The sequence below is a fragment of the Acromyrmex echinatior genome, chromosome 9 (genome assembly GCF_024713525.1).
Source record: "Acromyrmex echinatior isolate Ae372 chromosome 9, ASM2471352v2, whole genome shotgun sequence".
Lineage (NCBI taxonomy): Eukaryota > Metazoa > Arthropoda > Insecta > Hymenoptera > Formicidae > Acromyrmex > Acromyrmex echinatior.
This window is the reverse complement of record NC_141860.1, coordinates 7,919,092-7,934,919: the sequence shown is the minus strand read 5'-3', so window position 1 is coordinate 7,934,919 and position 15,828 is coordinate 7,919,092. Positions and strand designations below refer to the sequence as shown.

Here is a 15,828-nt window from a genome sequence, read left to right as displayed (position 1 = left end):
AGGGTACGTAGAAAAAGAGAGTAGCCTGAAGGGATGAGAATCCCCCCCGCAAGCTGGCAGCAAATCGGACTTCAAGTTTTTTGAGCTTTACTGGACAAAGTGAAAAATTCTCTGTGCACAGGAATAGGATAAATCCATAATTCACACATTCTCTTTTCACGTAACTTTATATCAAAAATAGGCTTCATAAATCACGGATCGCTATTATACCAAATCTTTCGAGTTATCACTTGCGTTTGTTGCGAGAAAACCGCGCTCGTTAGTCGAAAGGATCCCTAAGGATATTTGTTTAAGCACCGAGACCACAGTGTTCTCCACAAATTCCTGTGGAATTTACACTTCGAGAGATCTCGTATATTTTCAGGACGACGAGTTACCTTCCGTATCGAGTTTGTTGTCGATTTTCTTAAAAATTGTGGTACCAACTGCGAAATAAGTCTCTGTTTCCTTAATAATAATTGATAATAATTAATATTAGATCTTATTGATGAACTCACTTTTCCCTAAGTTCAATTCATATTAATAATTTTAACAGAATTTTACGTTAAAAATATTCGTAATAATATAACTACACTTGCAATTTAATCGGTATTCTTAAAACTTATTTAATCATTTTAAAATATAATATATTCTCAAAACTCAACTAAGACTATTTATAAAAGTATGTAAATACAGAAATTTTCCTTCAAGTCTACACTTTTCTTCTACTGTTATAGATATCGTTATAGATATCTTCAGACGACTCATTAATATTTTTTTGCATATAGACGCGACAGCAAGATATATTAAAATAAAGAATAATTTATTATTTCTTTCCTATTCGTGCGGCTTACTGTCCGCATGAGAAAAAATGGACAATGCCTAGGTGAAAAACCGCACGCGAACGTAATTTTAAAGTCCACGACACGATCCTGAAATAAATGCCGCGATGCGTCGTATAATTGCCGAGGTGTTCCCCGCGCCGTAAAAATGGTAGTCGCGACGAATGGTAGAAACGACCCGTGAACCAAATAAACGACCGCTGCTTCCCCATTTCTCGATCGTAAGCATAGCCCGCGTTTAAGCTCAACGACGCAAAACTTCCGCTCGATGGGATATCCTCTCGCGTCACTCAAAAATACACGGTGGCGAGCACCGCTCGCGGCGCACAACCAACTAAACAAACCCTGGGTGTAGATTTATAGACGGGCGACACCCCGTTGGGAAATCAACATCGTCTGCGCTTTCAGCGATCTCGCGAAGGAGAGCGAAACTTTTCAAGTTTTCATTGACGACACGCCGCTACACTGAAAGCAGGACAGAAAGATAGATAGATGGATAGACAGGTAGAAAGAAAAGACAAGAAGAAAAAAGGGAGATCACGCGCAAACATCACATTCGAACCCTTAATCTTTTTAATATTAGATCCTTTAGAATTCTAATCCCATCAGATTTACTTTTTTAAACATATGGAGTTTATATTTATTTTGTAGCATATATTTTTAATCTATAAACAATAAATATGAGCGTATTATTATTACAAATTAAATATTATTTATATTATATTATTATATAATTATATGTTATGTAAATATGGTTATATGTTTTTTTCTTTGCTTCATAGATAAATCTATATTAAATCAAATAATAAATTAAAATATTTAAATACAAAATCAAGTCATTAAAGTAAGTCATGAATATTATTTACTCTGAGAAGAATTTCTGATCGAAAACGAACAAACCAAATTCTGATCATATCAATCAGAATTCTAGTCGAGATAATCAGATGTTCAATTATGATATTCAGAATTCTGATTGACTAATATTATGAAATCTACTGTTTCATTTTCAACCAGAAATTTTTCTCAGTGTATATATTATACCATTGTACGGAGGATGTGTGCATCCTACACATATTATTGTATAAAAAAATAGAAAATATATTTGTATAAAAAAATAGAAAAACTATTATACTATTATACAAAAACTATTATACATTTATTTTTACTATTAATTATACTTGTATTAATTTATTTTGCATATATTGTATAGGAGTCATATGCATATGTTTAATAATTAATCTCTCTACGAAAGATAATATATTGAAATAAATATCGTCCAAAAAGAAGACTGAGGAGCAACTTGATCTCATCGCCACCTCCGACTTCAGTCAACATTAAAATTTCAAGCTGTCACTTCCCATGGGAGATGAAATGCGGCGAACGCGCCCTAGCTGCAATTTAATCACGTGCAACCTCTCGAATTTCTATCTCAGAGCGTCGAATGTTTTGTAACTTTTTATCTCATTGCCATTTTTTATTTTTACCTATCAACCTAAGACAGTTATGTGCTATGAAAAAATTTTAATATCAATTTTCTATAATTCTGATTAAATTTCTGATTAAATTTCTCCATTTCTATTTATCATATTAATTTTGAATAAATAATTGGAAGATAATGAAAAAAATATTATTAAAAAATATGCTATAATAAAATAATTTAAATAGTAAAGAAAGCAAAGAAAATAATTGGAGTTAAAAATATGTAAAAAAATATTTCATTTCTAATGTATAATACGAATTACAACGTCAATAATTGTTACTTGCGACAATGTGATAAACGAAAGACAGGAAAAGAAGAGACACAGTAATAGTGTCATAATAGAGGAAATCATGACACTTATTCGCACGTGCGTTTCTTAATTTCAACCCCAACTGAACCTTATTCAACAGATGTAACAAAAGAAAAAAACAAAAAAGGAAAAAATAGATGCGAGAAACACGATCATATTACTACTTAATTTTACTTCTATAAATTTCACGTTATTTCTTGTTGTTTAATATGAAGAAGAAAAAATAAATAAGTAATATTCACTATTAATAAATTTTTACATTGCTATACTAAATTCTTAAAAAAATAAATATTAAAATATCTTTTAATTCTTTTCTAGTTTAGTTCTATTGTTTATACATAAAAAGCATCTTTAAATATCAGCGCATTTAAAAGAATGACTGAAATTGGATCAGTTTTAATAACATTTAGGAAATAATTTTGGAAATAATTTAACTTAATAAAAATTTTTATCATTCATCATATTCTCTTCTATGATAAAACTATTCCAAGCTAAAAAATTGGAAGCTATATCAACGTAGCGATATCTTTATTTTCAGTGTTCAGGTGCAGCTTCAGGCGATTTTTCGGAACGAGTGGCAGCACTTCTACAATCGTCTTCGACTCAGGACGACTGCTAGTAGTGCGCTCTATAATACGTGACGGCCCTTTCTTCCCTGGACCAGCATGTCGACGGAAGGAAGACAAAGGAGAGGTATCATCCGAAGAGAGATATAATCCGACGCGCACGGCGCATTCTAAATGATTTTTGTCGAGCTAATCTGTAAGCTTTAAAACACGTTCCGAGGCAGCGTCTGTATTTTAGACTTAAGGCTCACTCTTTTTTGCGCGGATGATACTGCGGCATGACGACAGTGGAACGTATGGAAGTATCGAAAAGACAAAAATTCTCAGAGCCAAACGCGATCACTTTCACGAAAAACATGCGTGAAACGAAGTGATCCCTCTCGAGATTCTTCACTTTGTATTATTTGCGAGAGAAAATTGTTCTAATTCTCGTCAACATTGCCACTTGCAAATTAACGTGTAGCAAAAATTAAATTCTTTATTTTTACAGAAAATCTAATATATATCCTAATCTTACAATTAGACCGCTATATAGTTAAATATTTAACCGTAATTCCGTAATTTTATACGTATTGAAAATCAATGCTTTATTTAGAAATATTATTTGCTTTATATTAATTAGAAAAGAATATTATTTTAAAAATCTGTAAGAGTTTAATTGATTGACAATTCGTACTCCGTCACTTCAAAAATAAAAAGGAATTTTGTATTACAAATGCAAACAAATTTCGCGGAAATTTCCTCGTAATAAAATTCTACGTAGCCTATAATATAGCCAACACTCGTATCTACAACGTAGGGTAACAAGGTCTACGAGCCACGAGTGAGAGGTGCGCTAGGATAATGTCCGGTCAGAATTTTCTACCGTCGGAAAAGCGACGAGTGCGTGAATAGTGTACGTGTGTTTGTCTGTATGTGTACGCGGAGAGGTCAGGGAACGTGTGAGATAGTTTCGAACGAGCACGGTGGGTGGATGTCGGAATGGCGGTGATCTTCCTGGTGAGGGCGCAGGCGTTAAATTTCCAGATAGTCCCGGCAAATAAGTGCGCGTAGATAAGCGCGGAAAAACCATGCCAACCTGGAGGTTAGAGAAACGGGTAAGGGGAGGAAGGGGGTACTTACGGATACTAAAAAAAGCGAAAAGAGAGCCTCGCTGTGAAAACGGGCGCGATAATGGCACGGAAATGGGTGTCGGCATACGTAGCGAACGAAGGGAAAGAACGACGCCAAAATTGTGAGTAACCTATATGGGAGAGGGATTGCTTCACAATTACTAGGATTTAGAACCGTATTCAGGAAAAATCAATACGATTCAAGAAATTATCATTTTTCGAAAGGCAAAGATGATTATAAATTAGCATTAATTTAAAAAATTCATATAATAGTAACTAATAAATAAAAGTAAAAGAGTAAATATTAAGAATAAAAAATATTAAAAATTCTATTCAATATTTTAAACGTATACAAAATTGGAGCAAGAGGAATTTTATATTTTTCAAAGTAAATTTTTCTACATTATTCTTTAAATAAGATCAATTATATTCTACACTATTTCCCACAGAATCCGAATTTTTATAATTTTCTAGGTACAATAGCTTCTTTTTAAAATAAGTTTCATTTAAGTTTCGTTCTGATATATTAACATGTTCTAAAAAATTTAATAGAGGAAAGAAGACGAAGATTTATGCTTATGAAATTTGCGTTCCATTGGCTGGTGTGATTTTTTACTATCATTTAATTTTTGCCGCTGTCACGATTATACGAATGGTTGCGATATTTATAGTGAGAGTGAAGGATGCGTAGCTATTCCACGCTCTGTATATTGAATCCTGTGCAGCAAGATCTATAAATTGACGCCGTTACAGACGTTACGTATACATATGTGGAAGCATGAATATTCACGCTATGAAAGATATACCGAGGCCCGAACGCGGTGAATATCGATATTCAAGATTACCTAACCGCGAGCGAAGCGTAAAATATTTAGGTCTACGTGCCGAAATGTTCTAAAAACCGCGATAGTATATATGCGACGCATTTGCATGACACGTTTATTTCATCAGTGGCTTCAACAGATCTCAAAGCTTTTGAGGTATCAAAAGCGGAGGGACGCAGGCGCAATTTACACGGAAGAATTATAAAATTTCAAAGTTTAAAGACCATGGAAAAATATTCATAAAGTCGCGCGCATATCCGCAAAATTTAATGAAATATATATAATTATAACAAAGATTAATTTATGTTTAATTGAATAAATACAGATAAATGAATATTATATATTCGATAGAATAAAACAGAATTATATATTTGAAATAATGTATAAAGATATCATATTATTATTTGCTATACATATTTCATTATAAAAATTCTATATTATTTAAAAGAAATTCTAATTCAACATAGATATTATATTTGATATCAGAAAATACATTTCTAGAATATTTCAGAATTGGTCTCACAAAATTAAAAATCGTCAAATAATTATCCAACCAATTATGACAGATTATACTTTCTTTCACATCCCACACAATATCACCAAAGTTGCACAATCCGTGATGAAATGGAATCACACTATTGCTCGGGTGACTCATTCATCATAATTAATCATGTCGCAGTCAATCAATGTTGCTTTATTGTCTTTGTTACACACCTGTTCCATAAAGCCACTTGGAATTTCCGTGCTTGAGGAAATGGGTCGTATAAGTGCAAAAATATTAAGATCGTTCAATTTGTCTCACAAATGAAACCACAAACTGTGATCACGTCAAATAGATTGCCATGATAAGACTATAAATCTTCGAAAAACGTGCAGATTATTATCACTATAATCATCATAATCTCAGCAACGCTGAGATAGATCGTAACAATTTGAAAGACTTAAGACATTAATAAAGCTTTATAAGTATCCAAGAATTAAATGGCAAAAATCGAAAAAAATAAAAAAATGCAATCAATAGTAATATTATAATAATGATGACTCAATTTTAAATTTAAAATCATTCAATTTGTAAACATCAATTCAACGTCGACGTATATTTCATTGATTCGCGCGGAAAGTCAAGTGATAGCAATCAATTTTGATCAGACATACAGAACGTAGCGCTACTGTTATTCGTTCTTCGCCGCTACTTTCCATTGAGTATCGAATAGCGCCATTATTCCTGGGAATATTTTGTGAAACGGTACATCGCCAAGTAGAACTGATCGAGTTTCGATTAAATTCTCGACGATGAAAGGACAACGCGAAAGCTGGCGGCGACGAGACTCTCTTTTTCTCTCTGTCTGAAAGTTCGATTTTCCTCTCGATAAATGAAAATGCAGACATTTCAACGCAAATAAGAATGTTAAATGAAGCTTGCTATTCAGCTGTCTAACATTTTATAGCACCTACAAAATATATTTCTGCATATACACTATATTGTCTCATTCATTATATCACTTATTCTCGTATTCCTGTATAGATTTCAATCAAATATTTCACGTCATCTGAATTCATAATTAATCATTTCAACCTTCATAAATTGATGCATAAAGAAAGTTTATTGCCTTGAACACTTTAAAATTGTCGAATTGAAAATGTACTTGATAAAGGCAAGAATATTTAAAATGATTGATGAGTCACTTTCTTCATAAACTAATTTTCATAAGCAAATCAAATTACTAAATTAAATAGAAAATATATATCAAAAAACAATTTATCTAAATTAAAGGTAACTAAAAAATATGACAATTCTTATATACTTGATCATTTTTTATTTATTAAAAAAATCACAGAAAAAACAAAATAATTAAAAATATTCAAGAATAATTTTGATATAATAATTTTTAAAAATATCTTTTTATGATTGTTATTTGTTAAATTATAAACCATGTAATACTTTAAGTGTAAAATATCTTTTTTTGCATTCAATTATCAGAACTTTTTCACAAGTGTTAATAAATGTATTTCAATCCTTTAATATTAATGCAGTTTGTGCAATCAAACTGGAATCGGAAATATTATACAATACATTTTCTATAAATTCATGCGATTACAATACCATGAATAACTTCTATACCGCATACGATCTAATGATCAATTTATAATGAAATTAAATGTAGCCTGACAAAGCTATATTTTGATATAGTAGACAGTATGCGGCGTCGTTTCCGACAATAGAGTGAACCGTATGGTATAAATTGTATTTCAAAATCAATACTGCCAATGCGCCACTATGCTTTAGTTAAATTAGAATTTCACAGCAATATGCACTCAATACGCGTAAATATATTAACATAAATATATGTAATCAGTATTGGCACATTGTTACAAATGAGACAATATGGAAATGTAAATAGAAATTGGCGCATTATACATTACTACTAATCAAACGAATAGATATATAACTAATTCATGTCGTTAAAGAATTGCTTCTAATTAAGATTCTGAGCAATATAAACTTGATATAACAAAAATATGAACGGGTTTGCAAAAATTACTATAAAGAAAACGGCATACCGTAATACCGGCTAACGTCCGCGCTATTTAATTGTAAAATATGCAGCTGCAAATGAAAATACGAGAATATGTGATTTCGAATGAATTGTGAACGAAAAGATCTGAGCTTCAGCAGCACTGGTATCGTCAGTCTGTGCTTTAACTTTTGTCAGAACGGATCGTATAAATAATGCCGATACGAATAAATGTTTGCAATGAAAGCAGAGAAACGTTCGCGGAGTCTAGTTCGTTACTCCGCGCGCTCGCCCTGCCGTTTTTCCGCTGACAAAGTAAACTCGATACATTTTGAAACGCAAAACAACCCGAGAACTGAAGTCTGAATGGCTAGTCAGTTGCGTGCAGCAGTTTTGCCACGACTAGTAGTAACTGTATTCATCTAGCCGGCCGCAACAACCGGCATTATTAATGCTTCCATATCGACCACATGCTACATTCAACCACGGATTATAGACACTCTGGAAACGTACACGAAACTCGTGGGATACGCCAAAAGAAGTCTTTATAGATTGACATGAACGTGTTACATTCCTCTTTTCAAAGATAAAATTCAAATTTTCACAAACATATAAGTTAGGTAATGATGGATTTAAGCAATATGGGAATATTTCGAATCTGAAATAATTCTGTAAAATGAGCATGATCACACATGAGTGGAAGCAAAGAAACAAACAAATGACGTAGAAAACGTAAAAAATTGTAATATTCATTTCTTTCGACAATTATACAAAAATAATAACGAATATCTTTTATACATGTATATGTATATATATATATATATATATATATATATATATATAATATACAGGGTGGGCCATCTATTGGTACGTTTTTAAAAATGCGATCAAATGAGCATACATTGATATTTTTTATTAATTTTTTTTTTGTTGTGAAGCTAAAAGTATCCGCGTCAAGAATGAAAAACGATTTCGTTCATGTGGCTCCCTCTACTGGCCTTACAGTATGCCATTCGGTCACCCCAATTATTAATGACATTTTGGACTATTGTTTTTCAAAGCTGGAATTGTCTCACACTTTGGGCCACAGCCTCAATATTCTCGGGTGTGCGCACTGTCCGAGCTCTGGGACCACTTCTGTCATCCACTAACATCCCTTTCTCACGAACTTTCCTCACCAATTTGCGTATAGCTCCTTCGGTGCTCCATATTTCTTTTCAAAATTCGTACAGTTTCGGCGACACAGCACTGACTTTGAAAATAAGTTTTTAAAATTTCAAAACGCTCTTCAAGAGAAAACATATTGTTTCGTGCCGCGGACGGTATGACTAATAAACTGTCAAAATTTCGGGTCTGTAGCTCGTTCGGTGTTGCCATACGACGAAATTCAAAAACGTACCAATAGATGGCCCACCCTATATACTCTGATTTATATGTAAATTATTATTATTACATACAAGTATTATTTTTATGTAATTTGCTAATTTTTTATTTTTTATAGCTGCAAAAAAGCTGGAAATGTTAAATTTAAAATCGCTCTATTTTGGATATAAAAAGTTCACATTTATTTTATCGGCAATAAATATTTCTTCGCAAGACATTATGAGAGAGAGAAAGAGAAAAAAAGAAAAAAAGAAAAATACTTTTGATATTTTCGGATACGTAAAATAACTTGTTAGATTATGCATAGTTTATATAGCGCAGAATTTATATCAATCATTCTCATTATTCACAAAAGTCAACTTTCCTCCACTGCATCATTCGATAAAGTAAATATCGCAAACTAAAATTTAAAAGCTGTAAAATGTACATATTTGATGAACGTTCTTGTCGATATTTTTTCGATCATTAAAAGGATATTCGTGTTCACGCAAACATATGTAACACTGTAATACAGTATACACTGTTAAAAATAAAATGTTTATATTAACTTCAAGACGTATAATGGACTTTACGATTTTAAGTTAAAATTAATATTTTATTTTGAATAGAGTGAATTTTCTAGTCAGTTGTCATTTTCTATTTTTATGATGTTTGTATTATTAATACCATACGTTCGCAATTTCAAAGCTAAAAGTCGAACGCAGATACTGGAATCTCGAAATAGCCACAAATGCGGGGAGGAAACAATTGTGCAGAAATTTTGAGCATTACTCGCGCGCAACGCAGCTTCCGCTCCATGTGGACGACCACGAACGGTAAAGGCGGTTAACCGATCAGCCACGGTACTCAATATCATTAAGGCTTTCCATATTTATGGTCTGTCGAGCACGGTCGTGGCTACAAATTTATCATGAAACCGAATTACGCATAAAATTATTCTCATCGTCATAATAATAGGCATAACGGGAAACGTTTATCTATGTTGAATTCGCGTTAGTCTTTCGTCAATGCTTAAACTAAGGCAATCGAAAAAATCGAAAAGATTTTACTTACATATTCTTTCTATATTATTGTTATCACATATCTTATTATAATATGTATAATATAATAAATATTTTCATTATAAAAATATAGTGTTTTGTCAATCTCTCTTAATTTCAGATATATATAAAAATATTTATAATTTAAATGTGATTAAAGTTTAACGTGTTATATTTAAATATTAGATTTTAGTCGCAATTTTATTTTAAAAATACAAATATAATTTTATTTCATGAAATATGATTTTATATTGTTGCAGTTGTATCGATAATAATTAGAATATTTCTACAATTTTATAGACAATTAATAAATTATAAAAAATATTTGCTTGCTAAATTAAAATTAAAAAATATTTCAAACTGATTTAATTTATATAAAATAAAGGAGATATCTCAGTTATTAAGTTTCATCTAAAAATATTTATAAGTAACATAAGAATTTCTTTATCGTTGCTTTATAAATGATACAGATTTTCCATGACACTGACATGACACTATATCGGCATGCAGAATACGAAATAGTAACATATTCCATCACGCGGAACATTGCTCTCAAGAATATCCAATTGAAATTCGATCTCCGACACTTTTCTTCACACTTCGAACTTGGGTCGACCTTTTTATCCGCCGATCAGAAAGTTTCACGGAATTAATTAAAAACACGTTAATTTCCCTCTTTCGCGTTTCACCGCTCGACGAATACGGATAATCGGTTGCCGCCGTTGAGACGGCTTGTCCACCCCCCGACCGGCGACTGTTCTTTGTCCTTTCTGTCTGTCACAAAATCGGACAAACGGGAAGAGAATTATCTGATCTTGTTGTTCTGTTCTTGCGCTCAAGCTAACTTCAATTTCTTCGAAATTCGCAATCCTTAATAAGCTCCTGATCGTAATTAAAAGAAGAACGGAGGAAATTACTAATTTTATTACTGATTTATAATCAATAATAGTGCAAAATATTTTTATTCCTATTGAAATAATTGAATATTACAAATATTGCATTGATTGTAATGTTCGAAGTTTTATTCTTACCATGGAATTCGGAGCGAATTATCCGACAAAGAGAAGAATCTCGAGAGAAATTTAAAATTCGTTTCCGACAATTGCATATGCGTTCATTATTATTATTATTATTATTATTATTATTATTATTATTATTGTTGTTGTTGTTATCATTATTATTATTATACAGGGACCGATATCGCTTTTGGCCTACAAGACCAATAATACGATGAAATAAACTCATGTATACAGAGTACTTCATAGCACAGTATAAAATGACATTAATTGGAATGCTTGTACCACACACACACACACACACACACACACACACACACACACACACACACACACACACACACCACACACCACACACACACACACACACACACACACACACACACACACACACACACACACACACACACACACACACACACACACACACACACACACACACACACACATACATACACACTTTGAAAAATTATTTAAAATAAAATGTAAATGATTATAACTTGTTAACCAATTCTATCATTAAGTATTAAATTTTATTAGATTTTATTAAGATTTTATGCATATATACAACCAAATATAATATTTTTCTCGTAAAGTATGAGAAATGATAAGAAACTCTGTATACATCTTGATACGTGTGAAGAAAAAGAGCAACGACAGTCAAAGCGATTGAAACGTCTAATCGAACTATTATTACGTAAACTACGCACTAGCCACTAAGTTCCACGATCGATAGCCATAATTTACCGTTAAAAGGAAGTAACGTAAGGTAACTTTAAACTCACGATTAGCGAGTAAGTCTTGCTCATGGAGCCCAGCTGCTCCCGGTAATACGCCTCTCCCTCCCCTCACCGCTCTGTCATCTTTTTTTTTTCCCCCGTCCTGTAGTCCTCGACAAGCTCGTTGCAACCGGGCTAGCCTGTCTCCGACCTTTTTCTCTTATTCGCGTAGGGGCCAACCGCGCGCAGCTGGGTTAAGGATCAGAAGGATCTGATTAAATTGCTCGCGCGGGATGCGCCCGCAGGTGCGACGTTGACTACGCCGAGAAAATCCATATCGCCGTCGTCTCGAGAGCGCTATCGCGTGTCGAGAATTCACCTAGTTCTGAATTGTGAATTCGCCACATCTGCGGATACGCGAAAACCAGAAAAGGAAATTACATTCCCAAAATTAGGAACATGGGAAAATGCATTTATTCGCATTATCATTTTCGAAAGATCGTGTGCACGATCTTCTCCAAACTGTTATAATATAACCAAGAAACAAGATGCAAATTTCTCACATATATAAACACGCGACATGCGTGATATAAGTACATTGTAAAAGATATAACAATTCAGAAATTAGAAAGGTAGCGAAAATACATTATGATTTCATATAATTAAATATTTTAATCCGAATAAATTATCCAATTTAATTAATATTCGAATTAGATCGAAACAGAATTCGAGACATCGTAAAGTGCTGCGTGAGAAACGCGTGAGTGTTGGAACGCGCCGAAAATTCCAATCGGCCGGATGTGAATGTCAGCATTTCTCGAGGCGTGAATGCGAACGCGATGTATTCGATCAGGGCGCGATGACATTTCTGTGAAACGCTCACGCGGAACATCTTCGGAATTTCATTCTGACAGGATGCGAAGAGGGGCATTTCCTTCGGAGAGATACCCGTTCCGTCGTCCCGGGAAACAATAAGAATACAACGATGCATTAGTCGCACCTGTTTGACGTCTCACGCGCGAGCAAAAATTTTTTTAAAAATATTTCTATTCAAGAGAGTTCGAAATTCTTGATTCCTTAAAAATGTATACTGAAAGTTTGCAATCAGAAAGATACTGCCGAACTTCACGTAGGTACATCTGTTATCGATGTACCGAGATGAATTCCAGCGAAAGTCCGCAGCTGCGGTATTGTACTGGTTCTCGTCGAAATTTTCGGCTCAGATTTATCTAGATAATTATTACTATTATATTGGTGTAAGAATATGCGAGATTGAAATTCGAAATTATTCAGATGGTGAGATCATGCGCGGAGCACGTATATTTATACAGAGTGTACCAAGTTCGCTATTTTACTTTTTAAAAATAGATTCTTGGATGAATGTTAAAATTAAATATTTATAAATTAAGTACTAATAAATTTTTTGTAAAATGTTTCATATCATCATCAAGATAATAAAAAAAAATATATATAAATATTATATAAATAATACATATAAATAATAAATATTTTAAAAAAGTAAGAAATTACAAACGATTTGGATACTTTATCGAAAATTATCTCTAAAACAATTAAATCAGATTTATTAAGAAAATCATTAAAATCTTTAGAAAAATGAAATAATGTGTGTATACCTACTTGGAACACTCGGTATATATAAGAATACATATGTGTATAACGCGTGTATATATAATATATCTAGAAAGATGGAAATAAACTCTCTGGCGGAAAAATATAAATATAAAAAATGCGTATATATATTATATACATATTATATGAATAACCTACGAATAAGTTGTAACTATCCGTTGGTACATATCGCATATATGACCGAAAAGGGCGAGGAGAGAAAAATCGGGAATATCGCTTCAGAAGTCAACGAGGAAAATGCAAGAGTGGAAGAAGCAAAAGAGACGCACCAGAGAAAAGATCGAAGCAATATCGAAGTAATATGACTTCTCGATATTAAAAGATATGCAAACGTACGGCTGCTGCGTCGTGCATTTCTCTCTCGCTAACTGCCGTTATCGTCGAAATGGTTTATCAACAGATAAGAACATTTCACATCGCATTTACATCGAGATTTGTGTAATCAATGCTTCAATTTTATACTTCTAAAGAATCTTAAGTAAAGTGGATTGGCAATTCTGAGAATAAGTTATCTAATTTTGTTTAGAGCAGAGATTTTCGAAAATTTTCTTTTTTAATTTAATTATTTGAGTAAATGTGAGGAAGAACAGATTCAAAAATTATATTATTAATATCAATAATAAAAAATCAATAAAAAAAATTAAGAAAAGAATGAAAAATTAAATACATAAGTGTAAACATAAAATTCTTCAAAAAGAATGAATGAATAAATTTGATATGAGAATTTTTCTTAAATTACATTAGTGATTTAATTTTATTTCCAAAATAATTATCAAAAATTACAGATGGTGTATTTTTCTTGTACTGCCTAAATAGTGTCTAATTAATAAAACTGATGAACCTTCTCAAAGTTGACTATGAATCTTCTCAAAGTTGCCAAATTCTACGGTATTAATTGTATACTTTTCGATCTTTTCTACAGTGCCGTAATATCCGGCAATATCGATATTCGAAATGATACCGCGGTTAAGAATAAAATAAACAAATGGACTAAGATCTCGCTCATTCGATCTTGCCGCGGGTCGGATCGATTGTACAGTTATACAATGTATCGAAAGCGAAAGTGAGAAATTGAGGGGGCTACTTTTGGAGCGAGTCCCCGTAGACAAAAACATGACGATGACACCACGAAATCTCATGACACAACGAATGTAATAAAAAGAAGTTCTTCGTTTTATAAATATTGCGTGTTCATTAATATACCCCACCTTGAAAATGTTAAAAAATATTTCATCAATATATTTATATTCTTTTATTTATATCAACAATATCATTCTATATTCTCTTTCCATGTATGTGTACATATTTTTATATTTTACCTCTCTTTATTATTTGTGATTATTAATGTCATTTTGATAATATACATGATACTTTAATTAATCGAATTAAGTGTTTTTATCTGATAATATTAATTTACGTCGCGCAATTTATAAACCGTAATAAAACAAAAGTCCATATTGTAGGACATTCTAATGTAATGCAAGCATGTTTGCAAATACATGAAAATATAGTCTGGTATATTTTTACATTGAGATTCACATTAATACCAAAATCTATTTGAAAGATAAACCTACTTTAATATAAAATTTTACTTTAAACACACACACACACACATATATATATATATATATATATATATAAATAACGAATTTAACTTAATTATTTATTTAATAAAAACATAGAATAAAAAATTTATTATTCATTTAATAAAATTTTCCAATATCAATACCGTTAAATTAAAGCCAATGCTAATCATAGTACTTTAAATGTTTTTCCTTTGTGTATAAATAGTATTTTAGATTGTAAATATGTAATCGAATTACAACATTTATAAATTTTATATTCATAGATTCCTACGAATATTTTTACACATATTTTTTCTTATTTTTATCGCAATCATTTATACGTATTTTCAATGCCACAAAAATATAGCCAGCTGCATCTATCATACAGAAATTCAGATATTAAAAAATCTGTGCTCAGGTTATTTTTCCTTTTATATAGATCGGTATAATTTTTGATCTTAATACTGATAAACAATGCGCAGAGAATTAATCGTAACAATACTATATAAATTTATATATATATATTTATATATATATATACCTACGTATCTCTTCGTACTACAGATATTTCGATCAGATCGAAAATAAATATTAAAACTCCCAGTAAAAATTTTTATTCAAGCGAAAAACACAAACAAAAGCCGAATTTTATTTTAAACTTTATAAAAATTATTTCCTACTACCAATAAGATATATTTGTTCACAAGGTAAGTAGATATTTATGTTGCAAATTGCATAATAAATTAAATTTTAAAGTGCATTATTTTTTATTTTTCTGGAAAAAATATTTTCTTAAACTACTTCTGGTCACTTTCTCAAATGCAAA

The 15,828-nt window shown here is 31.7% G+C and overlaps 1 protein-coding gene across 1 annotated transcript in view; it reads left to right on the top strand.

The window, feature by feature from the left end:
- LOC147908553 (uncharacterized) overlaps positions 1-6,122 on the top strand; it is a 99,322-nt gene extending 93,200 nt beyond the window's left edge. Inside the window, exon 3 of the mRNA XM_087409298.1 lies at positions 3,150-6,122. Within this exon, the coding sequence (XP_087265424.1) occupies positions 3,150-3,230 (81 nt within the window). The 3' untranslated portion in view covers positions 3,231-6,122. The remainder of the gene's footprint in view (positions 1-3,149) is intronic.
- The last annotated feature ends 9,706 nt before the right edge of the window (positions 6,123-15,828 follow it).